The following is a 20160-nucleotide window of genomic DNA, read 5'->3' on the forward strand; positions in this document are numbered from 1 at the left end:
AAGCTCCAGGTGGGTCTTGAACCCATGACCCTCCTTGATCTCTAGAGTGGGATGCTCTAACGACTGAGGTACTGGAGAGACTATGGTGAGCAAGGTGAAAATTAATTTGGGTCTTGACTAGAACTGCATCACACTGTCACATACTCAAATCATGATAAGTAAATGTATGACAAAACCAATTATTTAACTTATCTTGCGGTTGAATATCTAACATCATCATTCGACGTATTTTTTCCTTCATTTTCATTGGCCAAGAGCCCACGACATAATCTGCAAATAATTGCCTTCAAATTTTAAAGTGTTTTGCTGCAAATGATATTTTAATTGAAACCGTGCTCTTGTGTGAAAATGGCAGTTCGCTTTCCTGAGCTTTCAGAAAGTAATTTAATTGTTGGGAATTGGGATAAACAAACTCAGTCATCGAATGATAAACAATTAGGGAGCTGGTCAAAACTACTACATGTATACTCAAACAGGACCCTCCTTTGGGGTAGGGGGGTTCTTAAAGACTTCACCTATCTTCAAACTTATCATATGGACATTACCGACAACATTTTATTAGCTTTTAAATTTGAGTTGACACAGGAATATTCAGCTAGGAAGAGTTGGCAGTACTAGACAAACAAGAAAAGTGAGGTTTGAATCTCACTGTAATTTTTACTGCTGGATAGAGGAGTGGCTATGCAATATACACACCATCTTTTCACGTTAAGCAAGGGGGGTGCAGGCAGACACCACCATCTACATGTATTTTGTGGTTTGGTTGGTCCTGTTCGAGTGTTGTAGTTTTGACCACTTCCCTTATTGAACTCGGTTATTGCAAAATATTTTGATTTGTCAGTGGTGAGAAGATCAATTATTTGCCTCAGCCTTTGGCTTTGGCAAATAATTGATCTTCTCATCACTGACAAATCATATATTTTGCTCAACCTCGTCCAATAATTGTTAATTATTATGTGGCAAGCAATTCTCTGGCTAGCTGGAGCACTCTGATTGGCTGGTTTTCGTTGGGGATTTTACAGTATGGACCATTACGGTGGAAACGGTCCATTTACGTATTTTTTCTCCCTCCCGGGAAATTTTTCATCACAACAGTACAATTATTCATGTAGGAAGCAGAAATTAGTTTAGGTTTCTGTTCAACTTTTGCTGATGGAAGATGAAGATTACGAACATTCACCAAGCCGAGAAGTCTCCGATCCCTCAAAGAAACGATTGCATATAATAAACAACTTACTAACCTCACTTGCTCCGGACTGTACTGAGAAGTATTGGCCCTTGACCAGACCTCGTTGTGCTTGGTTAGTAAGAGGTTAATCACTTGGGTGGTTGCATCTTTGATATGCATTAACTTATGGTGTGTGCGAGATGCAGTTACATGTATGAGTCATATGAAGTTGTCAAGATTTGAATGTGTGATGCAGTTATAGTCAAAGACCTACATTAATTTTCAACCTTGTCCAGTCGTAGCTCAGTGGTTACAGCATCCGAATAGATCACAGAGGGTCATGGGTTTAAATCCCATCTGGTGCTTACATTTTTCCAAGTTTCTATTTTGATGTAAAAACTTATCATGCTGTTGAAAATAGATCCAACAATTTACTCACTTGCGTTGTACAACAAGTGCACAAAGAGAAATCCCCACATACATCAAAACAGAAGAAAATGAGGAGGCAGACGTAGCTGCTAGGCATTTTTCTGTGCTGTTCAAGAACCTCTCCCTACTGTCCAGTGTCCCATGGATAAATAATCATTTCCTCAGGCAATGTCTCTTACTCTTTCATGACAACTAAAAGAAGAAAATATATTTTGTGATGAAAGTTGTGATCGCTCCAAATCAGATCCTTTCTATTACAATTCCAGGGTGTGTCAGATTCATATAAAGTTAAAAAGGTCAATAATCATTTTCTCAGGCATTAACATAGCATCTGCATTGAGTACAATAATTGTTTATCGTGGCAGCGTTTACATAGAATGAACCTTTATTAATCATACTATTATACCTGTAATTTGCTGTCTGTGCTCTCTTATACTTGTCAGTATAAACTGCAGACTACAAAATGCAGACTGCAGATCAGGTACAAAATGCATACTGAGGACTAAACAGTTCAATCGATCATATAATTATTTCATGTTGTTGTTACCTATTGTCATGCTATCACTTCTCTGAGGTCCTCCTCCAGGGTCTTTTTCCTGGAAATAATTTGTTTATAAGGAAGTGACACAGATTAACGGACGTGAAAGTGCCTCAAACTTTGAGAGATCATGGTAGAAATGAATATGAGCTTTCATTAGAATGTGATAAAGAGAAATGATGAATTCAATTTGGCTTGTTAAGGCGAGGTAAAACCACAAGAAAAGTAAAGAACGGCATAAAAATTATGCTAAAACACAGACGATGGATTCTGGACGATATTGGACAAATTGCCACAGAATTTAATTATTATATGAAATTTCAAATATCACACTTTTAGTTCAGTGCAATATGCTAGTTTCGAATTGTGCCGCAACAAAAGAACAGAGTCAAGGTTCAGGGGAATAATTTGCATTTTCCTTTGTTTTGAACAAAAACAAAATGCTTTTTATTCCCCTGAACCTCGACTCTGTTCTTTTTTTTGCTGCAGAATTAAATTAGAAACTGGTCCATTATGACTGGGAAATGTGAACGATCGCCCATATCTCTTTGTTAGAACGTGTTGACATTTGCCGCAATTTTTTTAACCCAGGAGGCGTCATGTGACCCAAAATATTTAACGTATCTAGTTTGGAAATGAATGTTCTTTTATTTAATGAATTTACTACAAATCATACGAAATTTCAAATATGACACACATAAATGAATCGAAAAGTTAAGCGAAGGACTTTTAAGATTAGCAAGTGTTAAGATTAACCCGTGTCACTTCCTTGTAAACTAATTGTTTCCAGAAAAAAGAGCGAGAACGTTAACATTCCTTCAAGACTTGAAAATCGATTGCGTGACAGTAAGTGAGCTGAAACTGTTAAAAGTTTTACTTGTACCAGGTCTGCAGTCTGCAATCTGCAGCCTGCATTTTGTACTGACCGACTCTGATACCGTATCATTTGCTACACATTTTGATCCAAGGCTTCAAACTTATAATTCCCAGTTTCTAACAGGGTTGTAGCAAGTTTTAAACCAAATTTATATATCATTGCCGGAGTTGGGTGTGAAAAGTTTGAATTCTAAATCATTATTTTAAGGCCCATAAGGAATGAATTCAAATATTATCTGCTTATAGTTAACGCTTACCTTTTTACTTGAGTTGTTGTAAGCATTTCCTTGCTTAAATTTGGATCAAACAACCAAAAATCATCAGCACATTCCGTTGCACATTCCATATTTTTCTTGAATAAAACCGCCAAAATCTGTAACAGCCTGAGCCTGCACTGGTGACTGCTGATCAAAATTTCACGTGTTATATCCAAGATGGCGGAGGATTTAGGGCAAAGCGCCCGGCAAAGCGTTCATGTTAGGCCGACTGTTAGGCCCATAAGACGTCCCATACATAACAACTTTTGAGTAAAAAATTGACGTTTATATATATCGTACAAAGTGTCCCTTTACACCATTTCTTACCACGTTCCTGTCACCCTGTCATCACGAGTCATGTTATTTTTTTCCATTGATCAAAAATGAAGAAGATTCACAGCGTTCTTATCGAATCAACCGTTAGTGGAATGTGGGAAGACACGGATCTTATTGGACAGAATTAAGTACGGTGGCCCGTAACGGTAAGTGCTGACTTGGAGTGTGTAATATTTCGGGGTTAAACTCGTTTTAAACACCATTGAAACTTTTTCTTTCTTTTGTTAGCTCGTGGTAGGGTTAGGTTATGCGCCAATCAAATCGAAACTTCAACATCCTCCCCCCTCCCTGGCAAAACCCTGGGCATTTGACTTTCTTCTGTGCACGAGGAGTGGAGAATTTTACCTTTGCCGGCGTGGGGTGGGGAAAATTGAACAGGAAGGGTCAGGTTTCAAATGATTTTTTTTTCGGGCGCTGAAGTCGCTAACAGCTATAAAACACGTGTTTGGACGTGATGGAAGAGTTTAAAGGGAGGGATCATGATGTAGCATTTGTGAGCAATTGGCTTACAAAAAAGGTCTTCAAAAGGTCTTTATTAAAGACGGCAGTGTTATGATATCATTTAATCAGGCAATACTAAACTCAACGACTAGTAACAACTATTGATTCTAACATGTTCGTGTCCCTTTTAAAAGTGCCAACACAACGCACATGGTTTTTCGTTTTCGGGCTGTCCATGTAAGTCACTCAGGGGCTCCTAAGGGAATCCCCAAAGGTTTCAATATTACAACATCTTCCCCCACCCCCCTCAATGAGTCTCTGTGGCCTCCTAACTTGACGCCCAGATCTGGTTGTAATAGGAGTGTGTGCAATTGTTTCTGTCTGTCTCTCCGATGTCACTGGACTTGGTGGTGCCTTCTCAAGTACAGGTGCCTGTCTTGTACTCGCAGGAGAGTCATGAGATTGTGTACTGATGGGAAGAGCCCCTGTCCTTGGTGTCATGGGAGAATCATTTGGAACGGAGATGATCTGTCTTCTGTTTCTCCTGTAAGCACGGCCATATTCATCTTCCAGCATGTATGATCTTGGCATTACTTCCGCTTTGGGCCATTCCTTCTCACCATGTGGACGAAACCGCACCCTGTCCCCAACTTCAAGTGGAGGCAAATCTCTACTCTGCTTGTCATAATTAGACTTGGAATTATACTGTCGATGATGAAGCGTTTTCAGAACATGATCACGATCCACTGGCTGAGGTACCAAGAGACGTCGATGAGTTGGTATCATTGTTCGTGTGCGCCGACTCATCAGCAGCTGTGCAGGTGACACACCAATATCTTTGAATGGGGTGTTGCGATACTTTAACAGTCCCTCAAATGGGTCTTTGTTCTCTGCAGCAGCCTTCTTAAGAATGCGTTTTACGGTCTGTACAGCTCTTTCAGCTGCGCCATTTGATTGAGGATACTCTGGTGAGCTGGTTGTATGGGAAAATCCCCACTCGTCAGCAAATTTCTTGAACTCATGTTTTCTGCTTAACAAATGTCTGGTGTTGCTGTACTGCGGTCCGTTGTCACTGACAACTTTCTCTGGGATCCCAAACCTGGCAAATATTTTCTTCAAGTTGTTGATAACACAAATGGCAGTGTTTTGGCGAAGCAGTTCCATTTCAAAGTACTTCGAATAGAAGTCAGTAACTACCAGGTACGTTTGGCCACCAAATTCAAACAGGTCAGTCCCAACTACTTGCCAAGGTAATCCTGGAATGTCATGAGGATGTAATGTCTCTTTCTGTTGTCGGTTGCGGAACGCATTACACACGTCACAGGAACTGACTCTGTCTTTGATTTGCGCAGTAATGGAAGGCCAGAAAACGTAATCCCTCGCAAAGGAAAGGCTCTTGCTCTCTCCCATGTGCGTGCCATGAATTTCATCTAACACTTCAGCTCTCAATGGTCTTGGCTCTACAATTCTGTCTGATTTAAACAACATGCCATCCTCAACACTCAGCTCTTCTCTGAAATTCCAATATTCCCGAGCAAGTTCATCAACTTGTTCTTTCTCAGAGGGCCATCCTTTCAAAACGTATTCCATAACCACTCTGGATGTCTCATCAGTACTTGAACTGTCCTTGAATCTCTTCAGGGTACTACTTTCTAATCCAAGTTCCTCAACAAGATTAACTCCTATGACATCTTCGGATTCACTGAATGGTTTAGTTTCACTTAGAGGTGCTCTGCTAAGGCAGTCTGAAATGACCTGCTGTTTTCCGGGAACATAACGCACCACAAGGTCATACTTGGTAAGTTTGAGCAACATCCTCTGTAGCCTGGGAGGGGCGTCATTCAGTGGTTTGCGAAAGATTGACTCCAGCGGTTTGTGGTCTGTCTCGACAAAAACTCTGCACCCATACACATATGTGTGAAACTTTTGCGCTCCCCAAGCAATCGCCAACAGCTCTCTTTCAATATTTGCATACATCTTCTCAATATTACAACAGGCCGGAGCCGACAACGATTGTTCTTTAGTAGGGTATCACAGGGGGGGGGGGGGGGATGTTGAAGTTTCAAGTTGATTGGCGCATTATTGTTTGATGTGTTTTTGCTCTTTTGTTTGTCTTTGTGTTATGTCATCTGTGAGTTTCACAGGTTTTTACACTGAGGCCTGGGATGAGCCATTTTTCATGTTGCTTTTGAAATACATGGCCGAGTTTATTAATCCTTTTTCATTGATCCGTGTACAGCGTGCATTTTTGAAAAACTCCTATGATATTGTTAAAAGGTAACAAAATGGAATAATGATTCAGTGCAAGGCGGTGTCAAGGAAAATAACTTCTGAAAGAAGTTTAAAAGGTTAAGTCAAGCTTTTATTTCCTTTTGTCTTTTTTCCAATGCATTTTGTTTTGCAAGAATTTTACTTGATTAAAAAAATCTGGATTCTGGAGTAAACAAAGGCATATACAAACGTGAGTGATAAAAAACATTAATTTTTTCTCTCATGTTCAGCAAAGCTAAAAGCTTTATTGAAGCTTTTAAGCTTATTTTCTGTGGCTTTGTGAAACCTCTGCTATAATAGAGTAGTTACATGTATTATATTTAAGTTCCAACCATTCAAAAGAATGACGATGACAGTGCTTATGAATTACTTCATTGTCAATCTAAGATTTGGGCATTTGTGCGCCTCAGTTCGCTTTTGTTCACTGTAGATGACTATTTTCTACTGAAAATTCGATCGCTGCTCTCCTGAATTAGAATGGACTGTCGTTAAATTCAGCCAAGATGTATTTGTGGTTTAAGTTGTTTTTCCCTATTTCCTGCACCAGTTTCATGAATGATTCTTGTATGTTGCATCTGTCCACGATAGCCAAAATATTGGTCACTATTCCGACTACGCGTATTCCCACTTAAAGTACACTTCACACAGGAAAAAAAAACTCACCTCTCTCTTTGTAAATGTGTTTAAAGACAGTTCACTTCAAACAGTTCACTATGTCAGATAGAGCATGTGGGTTACTGGCTGATTGTTGTGTTGTTTCTTTGCTTTGACCCTGGTTTGTCATATTTTAGGTATCCACAAGGTTACCAACTGCAGGAAATTAATTTCTTCCTAATTCTGTAATTTGTCACTTGCTAATATAATTCTGAAGGCGACCATACCAATTAATTTTACTGTACATGTATGAGTTGCTGAACTTGTTTCATACACATTTGTAAACAATTTTTGCTACATGTATGTTGGTTGCCCTCCTGAAATTTTCCTCCGACAATAATCTTGGTATGAATCATAAACCCATTATTGTGGTGTTGCATGCACTTTATGCATTCAGCTGAACACAAGGTTAGGGCATTTAGGTACAGCAAGAAGTAAAGTTCATTGGCTTTCCCCTTGCAAATGTTCTTCCATCCCCAATGCCACGGGACCACAAAATCCGAGCTAGATTTACAGGTTTATTTCAAATCAAACAAACATAATCAAGAAGAACAGGAATGAATAACAAAAGGGTTTATACATGTACTTGCTGATCTGACATAACAATGGTCGTACATGTGGATGTAACAGACTTGACCTGTTGTTCAGAATCTCCAGCTAAGTCAACTGAATAAAAAAAACTGAACTGAGCTATTCATGCAGATAAAGTTTGCAAGGACATTATGAGCATGATCAGTCAAAACCAAATGAGGGTGCAGTGTGAATCTAATGACCCACAAATTAAACACAGGGTTTTCCTAGGGGAATGAGTGTATCTTGTACCCAAAAAGAGGATTTGCATGCCTAAGAGAAATAGGAAACATGTAGTTAGGCAAAAGTGTGGGATAGAATTAGACAATTTAGGAAAAACACATGAAATGTAAACTAAATCAAGTCATATTTGCAAAGTAAAGTAAAACCTTGAGATCATTAAGTTAAAATGACTTTAAGTAGCCTTGTATAACACTTGTAAAAACTCATGGTAATGCTTCAAATTAAGCATTTGTCTTCTGAGATGGCTTTATTTTTTTTTTGCGGGGAGGGGGGGGGGGGGCTTGTTAATCTGAAAGTCGTTGAAAATACAGGTACTGCATGCCAAGTATTAGAGACAGACATTATTGAAATCCCCTTCTGGAGTTATTGTGCTAGTATTGATTTGCTTCAATTGAGGATTGTCTTTTTGATGTGTAACATTTATATTAGTTGAAATTTAAAAAACGATCTCTGGCTAAAATGATTGAAAACTACGAGCTTTTGACTGCCTGAACTGCAGTCTTCAACAGGTAAAATGAATGATAAGAAAGTGATGAGAAAATTTGAATAAAAAGCGTGAATTGCAAAATAATAAAAATGTAAATGGTTATGAATGTTTGTTAAAAAGAATATTGTATTGCCCAGGTAATGGGCAAGAATTGTTATCTGCGTTAGGTGTCGCTCTGGTATGCCACGCTTCTAATGTTTTTCTGGTTCTAAAAGAGCCTTTGTCAATAATTGACACGTTTTCAAATCTCACGTTGGTCCAACAATCACGCCATTGATTTTGAAAATGCGTCAATTATAGGTAGGTAGGTAGTTTTCAATCATTTTAGTTAGAGATCCTTTTTTAAATTTCAACTATGTTTCACCCTGGCTGCAGCCCTTGAATATTTTTATTTATATTAGTCTTTTTTCAAGAGTAATTGAATTCATTAGCTGACCCTTAAGGGGATGTATACAATACATGGACCTCCGCTGATCAGTCCATGGACCCAGTCCGTGGACTACAATAGTCCTTTAATTTAACTTTTCTTTGTTTTGGATGTCCCAGTGGGCAATTTGCATTCCACTATAGGCCGTTTTTTGTACCATGTGATCATTAGCTGCAAAAGGCGTTTTTTCTTAAAACTGTCACAATGTTGTTCCCAGGGCTTTTTCTGCCAGCGGTTAGAAGGGCAAGACTTCGCGGAAAAATGTCAAGCATTTGTGAAAATTGTAGATGTAATATATTAGGTTCCAGACCTCTTATGTGAGTCAGGTTTTCGCACATGCACGGTCATCATTGCAAATGTGAACTAGCACATGGTTCGGTTGTGTCGTAGTTTTAGACCTGAATATCACAGTAGACAATACTGCTGCCGTTTTAAAGCTTTTTATTCTGTACGCCTGAGATTCTCGGAATATGGTTGGCACTACATTTAACTCTTACATGTACTTAAGTTTTATTAAAAGCTGTAGTTAGCAACAGTCATTCCATGAGAGACCACTTTAACTGAATTGACCTCAGCTTTGTCTCTGAAAATGAGGCGTGGTCCACAGGGGTAGTCCATGGACCAGGTCGATAAATGGATCCATGGACTGGGTCCACAGGCCTAGGGGTGGACCATGGAGCTGGGTTCCATGTTTTGTATAATGTCATCCCAGAGATATAAAATCAATGCGCTTAGAGAGGTGGTTTTCAACACTAATAAAATTATACCATTGGTCTGACTGGTGGTTTTTATTACTGATGAAGTTATATGTGATTTTCCCACTCAGAAATGCAATCTGCCCTGTAGATGGCAAAGATGTCAGTCAGGTATATTAATTTTTAACAATATAAATTACCTGTTCATTTGTTTGACACACCCCATAAGTGGAGAGCTCTTCAAGTACCCTGTTTCAATAGTGATCTTTGTCATAATCTTGTGTTTCCTTTATATATTTACCCTTTAATGAAGATACCTGTGATACCCCTTTTGTAATTAGGAAGACGTTCTTGTTTGATTGCTGCTAGCTACATGTATAAAACTCCACTGTTAACGGTATGTTGGGAAGAGACCAGGTGGACCACAACAAGAACTGAAATCCTGATTGATGAAATTTGCTAAAAAAGTACAAGCCTGAAGCACGTTGGCAAATTGAGCTCATATGGACCATCCTTTACCCTTGAACATTAAACATCCCTTATCCATAAGTTTTAAATTCTTACAACATGTGGTCTAGAAGTGATTACAGTAATGCATTGTAATATTTTGATGCTTCCCCATATTCTTGTAGGGTTCTTATGCTGACATTGCTGTGCAACAAGAAATCCATTCTCTTGTTGTCCACTGTACTTTCATGGATGTTGGGTGCATCTGGAAAGGACAGCTGAGATACCTGCAGGTAATTCTTGAACTTGAACTTTGGTTAATAGACATCTTTGTAAGGGTTTTAGACAGGCTTATGATTGGAGGGCCAAATATCCACTGCAGGTATATTTTTTGCCTACTGGTACATGAAAAGTGCATAGACCTATCCGGCCTATCACAACCTGGGTAATAATAATAATAATAATAATAATAATAATAATAATAATAATAATAATAATAATAATAATAATAATAATAATAACTGGCAGTGCTAATCACCCTTTTCTTGCAGTATTGGGGACTGAATTACGAAAGGGCGCAGCTCATGGCTGCTGCTGTGTAGTCCATGCTTGATGTTGGAGCACAGCACCACAGCTGGATGTTAATTAGCTGTGAGTCCATTTTGATGAGGGAGGAAAACCCTGGAGTCAGGTTGAGATTGATTGAAACTCAGCCCACATGCAAGCCGGGGCCAGAGTTGAACCCGGCTAGCAGTGGTGAGAGGCCCAATAGATAACCACTAAGCCACCCTAACCCCCTATAGTTTATGGTAATTGCCTAAGAAGGTTGAATAAGGATGTCTTAATAAAAAGGGTGTTGTGGGAGAGCCCATTCCTCTTATTCTAGGTCAATAATTATCGACCAAAATTTCAAGTTAGTCTCCTAGGTTAACTACATCTGTAGTTAAAATTTGAGGAGGTTGTTACTTAATACAAAGTAGCTGATGCACAAAGCCACAGCACATGAGTTTCTTATCTTTTTTCATTGACTTTTAGATACATCTGAACGAAAATCATAACAATTGTGAGAGAGAAGCTGTATCAGAGGTATACATGAATGAAGCAATATCATCTATGATAAAACATCTTGACATAAACAAAAATCAGCCAGCGAAACAAACGTAATTGAGTTCGACAAGCAGGAGAATGCAGTACTAGTACTATAAATACAGATGGTGTCGAGAGTTTTTGCCACCACTCACTGTGGCTTCCCCACAGATTATGCAGGGGCGAATGAGGAGAGAGGGCCTGGGATTGAGACAGGTCCAAGATGGGTATCACATTTTTGTTGCGTTAAGGATTCTCCCACTTGCAAATTTGCACTGAAGCGTAAATTTTCGGCATAAATAAAGAACAAATGTGTTACCGGTAAGGGAAGTTTTGGGTGTATGACAACTGCAGACTGCAGACTTCCTTTAAATTAAGCTCTGATAAACAGTATTTAAGTCTAAGAACCCATTTCAAATAGTGCTGAGAAACAGTATTTAAGCCTAAGCACCTTATTTAAAATGGTTAACTGTCAATAACTGTGATTCAGGGTTAGTCTACAATCTGCGGTGTGCAGTGTCGGTCTGCAGTGTCAGACATCGATCAATTATATCTTTTGCAGCTGTGTGAGGATTTTCAGATGATTTTTGATTTGTTCATTTATATGAAATTTGATGGGACTCTTTTAGGGTACTTCGGACAAGTATTTCCGTAAGGAGGCGGAGTTTAAGCGACAAACATAAATATGAATGAAATTATATATGACATGAATCACAGGTTCAAACCCCACTGTCCTGAATTTTTCAGGCTTCTCTCTGCAATTGCTAAAATTGCTTTCATAACTGGGAGGATCATAGCTTCACTTGATGTCATTTCCGCAGTTCAGTGTATGATTCCATTTCATGTCATATTTCATTCATTCACTCGAAAACAAAATAATAATAATAATAATAATAATAATAATAATAATAATAATAATAATAAGAAGAAGAAGAAGAAGAAGAAGAAGAAGAGTGTTTATTATTTATTCTTATTTTGCTATTACTGGGAGACATATGTCGAATCCAGTGAGGAGAAGATTTTGAAAACTGTCAGGAAGAAAGGAGTTGAAAACCAAGAAATGGCTGCCAGTTTTAAAGAGAGGAGGAGAACTGAAAATATCCAAGGTTGGAAAGAGATGCCATTATAATTATGGGCAATTTGCGAGACAGAGCGAAGATCAAAGAAACAATGAAACATGGACTTGGTTAAAAGAAGGAAAGCTTAAAAGAGAAACGGAGTCTCTTATTATTGCAGCACAAGATCAAGTAATAAGAACAAATTACATTTAAAGCAACGATTGACAGGTCACAGGATGATCCCAAATGTAAAATGTGTAAACAAAACAATGAGACCATCAGCCACATTGTAAGTGGGTGCCCGAAACTGGCGCAGAAGGAATACAAAAAGAGGCATGACAATGTAGCTAGGGCAGTTCACTGGGACCTGTCAGAAAAATATGGGTTTGAGCGAAGTGAGAGGTGGTATGACCAGACAGTGTACTTGAAAATGAGGATTACAAGATGCTGTGGGACTTTAGTGTACGGACAGACCGTGAGATTGAAGCTAGGAGACCGGATTTATCAATCATTGACAAAAGTGAGAAGAACTGCCAAATCATAGACGTGGCAATATGGAAGGGTGAGAGCAAAAGAAGATGAGAAAGTACAAAAATATCAAGACCTTGCGAGAGATGTTTGAAAGATGCAGGAGTAAGAACAAAGGTGATACCTATAGTGGTAGGGGCATTGGGAACAATACCACTGAGGTTAAAAGAAAATCTGAGGACCATAAGTGTAGTAGACACATCCATTGAACTGATTCAGAGATCTGTACTGTTGGGATCGGTAAGGATTCTTAGGAAAGTGCTGGAAATGTGGGCAGGAGAGGAAAGGACAGTGAAGGACGCTTCTTGGTTTCCTTAGACAACTGGTTGTCGCCCGGAACCAATGAAAACCAGATTCTACCTGAGATTATTAGCAATAATAATAATAATAATAATAATAATAATAATAATAATAATAAAAGGCATTTGATTTAAAAGGCATTTGATCCTGCATTCATGGATTTTAGAATGTCTTAAGATGCTTGGAATAAATGAAGAAATCAGGAAACTATTAGAGGAGAGCATGAAGAATTGGAGAGTTGAGTTAGTGTGTGGATCGGCATCACTTGGGGAAGTTTCAATCAATAGAGGAATTTTCCAAGGGGATTCCCTGTCACCATTATTATTCGTGATAGCACTAATACCGTTGACTCACATCTTAAGAAAAGCCGAGCCAACATACAAATTTTCTGATGATGGAGAGAGAATCAACCATCTCCTTTTTATGGACGATTTAAAGCTCTACGCCATGAATGAAAAAGGGGTGGACTCCCTAATCCAAACGGTGCGGGTGTTCAGCGAAGATATAGGGATGGAATTTGGAATAGAAAAGTGTGCTGTATTAGTAATGAAGAGAGGAAAAGTTGTTAAATCAGAAGGTATAAAATTACCGGACTACAAAACCATACAAGGACTGAAAGACGGTGATAGTTACAAGTATTTGGGCATTTTAGAAGCTGACAGGATTAAGCATGAGGAGATGAAAGAAACAGTAACCAAAGAATATAAAAGGAGGGTACGGAAGATTTTAGAAACGAAACTTAATGGGGGTAACCTTGTCAAAGCTATTAACACGTGGGCTATTCCTCTCCTGAGATATTCTGCTGCATTCCTGGACTGGAGAAAGTCAGAGTTACAAGATCTAGATAGAAAGACCAGAAAATTACTTACCATGCATAATGGTCTCCATCCAAAGAGTAATGTCGATCGTATCTACATACTGAGAGAAGAAGGTGGACGAGGTCTGATTAGTGTTGAAGACTGTGTAGAATCTGCTACCTTGGGGTTGGAGAGATATATCAATGATAGTGATGAAAGACTGATAAAGGCCGCTAGGAAGATCAGCGGTGGTCATAATAATGAAACAGAGGTGGAGTATAAGATACGTAAGAAAAATGAAAGAAAGGAACAGTGGAGGGAAAAGGTTATGCACCGACAATTTGTACGACAGACGGAAGAAATATTAGGGAATGAATCCTGGTTTTGGTTAAAGAAAGGAAGTCTAAAAAGGGAGACTGAGAGTCTTATTATGGCAGCACAAGAACAGGCGCTTGCAACGAATCTGATGAAAGCTAGAATATATCAAACTCAAGAGGACAGTAAATGTCGAATGTGTAGAAAGGTGGATGAAAGCATAAATCATATTGTGAGTGAATGCCCTAAACTAGCACAAAAGGAATATAAAAGGAGACATGACTGGGTGGGTAAGAAGATCCATTGGGAAGTTTGTAAAGAGGAAGGTTTCATTGTCAATGAAAAGTGGTATGAACATGTACCTGAGCCAGTACTAGAGAATGAGAGATGTAAAATATTATGGGATTTTACGATACAGACCGATCACGTGATAGATGCAAGAAGACCGGACATGATTGTTGTTGAAAAGAGAAATAAATGTTGCAAAATAATAGATTTTGCAATACCATATGATAGCCGTATTGAGGAGAAAGAAGTCGAGAAGGTAGTGAAATACCAGGATCTGGCAAGAGAATTGAAGAAGTTATGGAAAATGAAAACAATCTTATGGTAATTCCTATTGTAATCGGAACATTTGGAACAGTTCCAAAAGATCTAAAGAAGAGACTAGAGAATATTGGTATAGAGACCAAGATAGACGAGCTTCAGAAAAGTGTTATTCTGAACACGGCAAGGATTCTTAGGAAGGTCCTAGAAGTTTGAGGAGACTTGTTGTCACCAAGCTTCCTGGAGTACGGAAGTTCCATTGGAAGTCCAATGTGCGAAAACAAGATAATAATAATAATAATAATAATAATAATAATAATAATAATAATAATAATAATAATAATAATAATAATAATAATTAGCAACAAGCTGTTCAAGTAACTGTATCTGAATGAGAGATGGCAAGGAAAGCTGATTAAGCAGAGCTGGGATGACGATAAAGTTAAATTGGACAAGTACTTTGCATGGCTTTCTACATGGAGTTTTGGAACCTTCAGGTTAGATCACTGCTGCTCTACCTACTGAGATACAAGGTCAGACAGGAGCAGGCCGTGGGAACTGAAGATGTTAAAGTCGCGGCAATGAACATGTACAAGTACAAGGAAGGGTTACGTTTTTACGAAACTGTCGCCTATGTGGAAAGTCCCTGGAGAATGTGCAAGACATCCTATCTGGCTGCAGTGCACTGGCACAGACAAAGTTCTTACAAAGACATAACAACGCTCCCAAGGTTCTATTCTTTGAAGTCTTAAGATCCTTAGATTGTGTACTCACAAACCACGCCTAACTGATGTACGAGAAGGAGTGTGTGACTGCCTACTGGGATGTCACCTGTATGCAGACATGACGCAGGTGAAAGCTAAGCAGATCGATATTACCATCATTGACAAAACCAACAAGGAAGTTATAGCCATTGAAATTGGCTGCCCATGGTTGGAAAATAGAGAGGCAAAGGATATTGAGAAGACCACAAAGTACAGCCAGTTGTGATAAGAGCTCACAAACAGATACTCTGAATACCAGATCATTCAATACAATATCATTATGAATGTCCTCAGAGGTTTCTCAAGAGAAGTGAAGCAGAACATTAAAGATCTGATAGGGAACAAGACTGAAACCATTACGCTACAGATGCAGAAGGCTGTCTTGGGAAGCTCATTACATATTGCAAGGACATTTAAGCTGAGGCATGAGCGCATAGACTTTTTAAATGATCACTCTGAATATTGATTTTAATAGACATTTTATTTGAACATTATTTGATCAATGATATTTTAAGACATTTTTTGGTATTGTAGTGTTTTTAATGGTAATAGCAGATTTTAGTCAATGCTGTGGTTGGTTGGTGAATGCTCTCCACCCAGCCAAAGCTATACTCCTTAACTTAATGTGGGCATCCAGACGTTCATTGGGCAGTTTCTACATAAATATAATTTTGAATATTTATACACGTGTAAATGTTTAAATATGAAACTTTCGCTGGAAAAGTAATTCTTCTTATACGATCAAGTAACAATTTCGTTGAAACATCGACCATTTGGTGGAAAACCCTCCAATGTCCACAAAGATCGTAGTCTGTGGATCTTTCAAGTCTGCTGAGCTTTCTGTCTGAATCTCCAAATAAATTTTTTTTGACGCTAGCACATGAAAAATTCATTCAAAGACAGCAAGGGAGCAGCAGTTATTTTTTACTGGTCACAGGTGCTATTCCCATGAGAAAAAGGATGGAGAGTGCTTGAAATGACTCATGCTAATTAACTACCGCATTTTCTGAAATAATTTTATAGCAGTCCCTCGATTAATCCGCCCCCCTTTGACGAAAATATTTAAGATGATCACTTCCCTCGAATAATTCTCCTCCCCCCCTCCCCCCCTTTTGATTATTGACCAATAATGGTTGGATGCACGCTCATTATTAAGGATAAAGGACACACATTTTCCCAGGCAATAAGTCTAAACATCACCTTACCACAAGAGTTATGGTGACGTTATGGTTTAGTGAAGTTTGCACTAATAGTGTGCATTTCATTGATCGTGCATTCCCATACAAATCTGTAGTGCTTGATCATTAAAGAACATTAACCGTAAATCTCAAGTGAATGAAACATTCGCATTATTAACTTATTTTTAAGTTTACATTACTTATGATTTCTTAACTGAACTTAATCACATCAATTCTCTTAGTTGGATGCTTGAGTATTAATACTTGTAACAATTTCTCAATCCCATGCAGAATGTTTATGTAACGATTGAACATGAAATACAGTGTATGGTGAACATCAGCCAGGAGCCTGTAACTCTAATACTAGGTCATTGAATGGCATTTTCACAGAGCAAGCTAGTTTTAGACGAGTTCTTTAATATGATTTGGCTTGCAAGAGTAACCATTCTCAATCCCATTGGTACATGTAGTAATTTCTCATGCAAGACTAAAAATCACTTGTAATTACCAGTAGCTGGAAATGTCAGGTTTTTTGGGGAAACCAATACACAGAACTTTACACAAGCAATATCTTCGGAACTACAGTGATTCAAACATGATGTGCAGAATTACATGTAAACTAGGAAACACGAACGAAGGATTATTTATAACTTGAAATGTCTATGAAATTATGAGAATTTTATTACTTTTGATAAAGTTAAAAATTGTAGAATGAAGAAACTTATAAAGATTTTTTGACTTAAATAAGCCATTTTAGATTCAGTAAGAGTAAAACACAAACAGCGATCACATACATTAATTTTGCTTTAACTATATACATTGTAACTTTTTATCAACTTGACATTTCATATGTTACAACATACATCATTAGAAGCGATCATTATTCAGGTACAGATAATAGATAATTATACAACCAAACGGAATGGGAACTTGCAGTGCATGTAAGGTCATTTTAGATACCATTGTAGCTCATTTTAGGTCATTTTAGATCATTTTTAGGTCATCCCTTGTTTTAGTAACTAGGAAATGTGATTAGCAATTACAGATTCATGGCAATTTGTTGTTAGTGCTTTGAAATGTTTTCTGTCACATCCCAACATGGAAGTCATTGCAATCACAACTTTTGACCTGACAGAAGGCATGAGTTTATCCCTTGAAGTAAAAAATGACCTGATTCTTCTGGTGTTCTGAAAAACTACTTTTGAGATTGAAAATACAGTGGAACCCCGGTTAATATGGACGCCATCTTGTCCTTATGATCCAGGTGCCTGTATTAATTTAAGCAGGCTCTCAGAAAGAAATGTACTGGACACATGTTTTAATGATTAAAGCAGACATTTCCTCTAGAAAACGTACATTGTTTAATTTATCAACTTTAATCACTCACCAAAAGACTAGTCCCATTAACTGACACGACAAGGCTTTCACAGAGGAAGAAGGCTATGAGCAATAACTGCAGCAAAAAGCCAAGGAAGTGAAACTGTAATGGGAGGCAGAGCACTTTAGTAAAGGACTACAGTACAAGGGTCAAACACTGGAAGAAAGACAAGCTGATAATCAAAGATGTCCCGCAATTTTGCATGTTTTGTTAGTGAAAAATTTGTACTAACTTGTAAAAATATGTCATTATTTGAACAGGGTACAAAGTCTACATGTACATAATTAATTGTGACAATGAAAATAGACAGTGCACACATAACCAGTGTCCGTAAAGGGGGGTTGACTATATATGAGAGTTTGTGACTTGGGACACAGAAAATTGGGTGCTATCCGTATTAACTGGTGTCCAAAGTAAGGGGGGGGGGGGGGGAGAGATGATCTTTTTATCGGGACAAATATTATTGAGGTGCTCCTCAAGGATAGATTCTAGGACCTTTGCTGTTTATTATTTTTATTAATGACCTTCCAAAGACCTCAACGTTTTTTTCTACTAGATTATATGCAGACGATGCATCTTTAACAGCTTCTGGAAGTGATCTTGACAGTTTTATTGTGTGAAATGAACAGTCATTTGCCTGCTATTTATGAATGGTTATGTAGTAATAAGTTAACCTTAAATTTGACAAAAACAAAGTATATTATTTTTATGCCTTGTCAAAAGGAAAGCTCCAATGTATATCCACCATTAACTGTAGCAAACGTTTACTTAGAGAAGTCCTCTTTTGTAAAATATCTTGGTGTGTATATTGATTGTCACCTTACTTAATTGGCATGACCACATTGATTACATAATTATGTGGCAAAATCAGCAAAAATGTTAATATAATGGTTAAGTTGAAGCGTCACGTATCAAAAGGAACACTTGTTAGTCTGTGTTACTCTACTATATATCTTTACCTTACTTATGCTTGTACTGTATGGAGAAATAATTATAATGCTCCATTGTCTCAAATCGTAAAATTACAAAACAGCTGTTTGTGTTATAAATGATGTCCCTTTAATGGAACCAATAACTCCACATTATTTATCCTTACACCTTTTGAAATTTCCTGACATTAATTGTCAAACTGAATACATGTATGCTCTTTCATGATTATTTTCACCATGAAAAGTTTCCTAATATACCTGTTTCACTAGTATCTGAGCTACATAATTACACCCGCAGTGCATCATCCAATCAAATCTTCATACCCTCATTTCGAACCAACCGTAGGAGATTTTGCCCCAGCATTATTGGATGTTTCTTTTGGAATAATATCCCGCATTTCATTAGGGACAAACCATCTAAAAATATATTTAGAAAAGCACTTTTGCACTGGTACCTTGCTCAATACTAATGAAACATTATCTTTTTTATTACCTACCTAACTTAATTATCTCAAGTCCTTTTGCTGCACGTAACTCAAAGGGGCACAACATTAATTTATCTAGATGTGCCCCTCTCCTCTCCTTCAAATATACCATGTAAAATAATTTGAGTGTAATTTGTATTAAGTGTTTATTTATTTATTTTTTAATCTATATCTTCTCAATTATGTATTATTTAGGGATTGGAGGAACAAATAAAATTATTAAAAAAAAATAAATGTTTAATGCAATAGTAAAGTAAAAGGAAACAGTCTCCATTATCTTGAGTGTAACTGAATTAGCAAACAGAGAAGCTCTTATTTCAAAGACAGGGTTCAGGTATCCTTTGAAGTTTCATGACCAAAAATTGATGTCTGGTTGTACCTTTAGGGACCATGTTTGGAACCAGAGCACCCTCCTGACCAAACTTCTCCAAATGAGCAGATGTGTAAGCTGGTGGGAATTGCAGAACACTCTGGTGTGAATGTACGAACAGAAGGCCATGATTCTGCTCATGAGGACTGCAGACCACAGTGTGCTGGTGTAGCAGAGGCTGCTGAGAACATGCAAGCTCAACAGCCATCTTTTGATTTTTCCAGAGAAGGATTTGAGAAGCTGAACATGCAGCATGAGGAAATGCGTGCACAGCTTGTGGCCTTCAATTTTGCACTGAACGTTGAGTCGCAAGCATGTAAACAACAGGTAAGGATTGAGTTAATTGCTTGAGGCATAAAGAGCTTTTCACGAGTTTTAGGTTGATTTTTGATTTTGCTTTGATTTGTCTCAAGTAGTGCATACAAGTTGGACTTGTCTTGCCTCTTTTAAGAGGTGTTGTTCTGTGGCTCACTGATGCATGCAGCCACCAGTACTCAATAGACTTCTGTTTGAAATCCCCCAGTCGGAAATGTTAGCTGTTCTTCAACACCCTAAAGTGGGGGGATTGGTTTTTGCTTGCCCTTGGC

General features: G+C 38.0%; 1 protein-coding gene and 1 long non-coding RNA gene across 2 annotated transcripts in view; one reads left to right on the plus strand and one right to left on the minus strand.

Annotated features, from left to right (window-relative positions):
- Nucleotides 1–3375, minus strand: part of LOC138031721 (uncharacterized) — a 5375-nt gene extending 2000 nt beyond the window's left edge. The window contains exons 1-2 of the long non-coding RNA XR_011128246.1: nucleotides 3269–3375; nucleotides 1608–1789 (exon numbers count right to left, since the gene is read on the minus strand). This is a non-coding gene — a long non-coding RNA (uncharacterized lncRNA). The remainder of the gene's footprint in view (nucleotides 1–1607; nucleotides 1790–3268) is intronic.
- The window catches only part of LOC138031712 (uncharacterized), a 38719-nt gene that overhangs the window by 2857 nt on the left and 15702 nt on the right, over nucleotides 1–20160 (plus strand). The window contains exons 3-6 of the mRNA XM_068879351.1: nucleotides 9524–9563; nucleotides 10025–10132; nucleotides 10875–10925; nucleotides 19589–19900. Of these exons, the coding sequence (XP_068735452.1) occupies nucleotides 9524–9563; nucleotides 10025–10132; nucleotides 10875–10925; nucleotides 19589–19900 (511 nt within the window). The remainder of the gene's footprint in view (nucleotides 1–9523; nucleotides 9564–10024; nucleotides 10133–10874; nucleotides 10926–19588; nucleotides 19901–20160) is intronic.

The sequence above is a fragment of the Montipora capricornis genome, chromosome 2 (assembly GCF_036669925.1).
Source record: "Montipora capricornis isolate CH-2021 chromosome 2, ASM3666992v2, whole genome shotgun sequence".
Taxonomy (NCBI): domain Eukaryota; kingdom Metazoa; phylum Cnidaria; class Anthozoa; order Scleractinia; family Acroporidae; genus Montipora; species Montipora capricornis.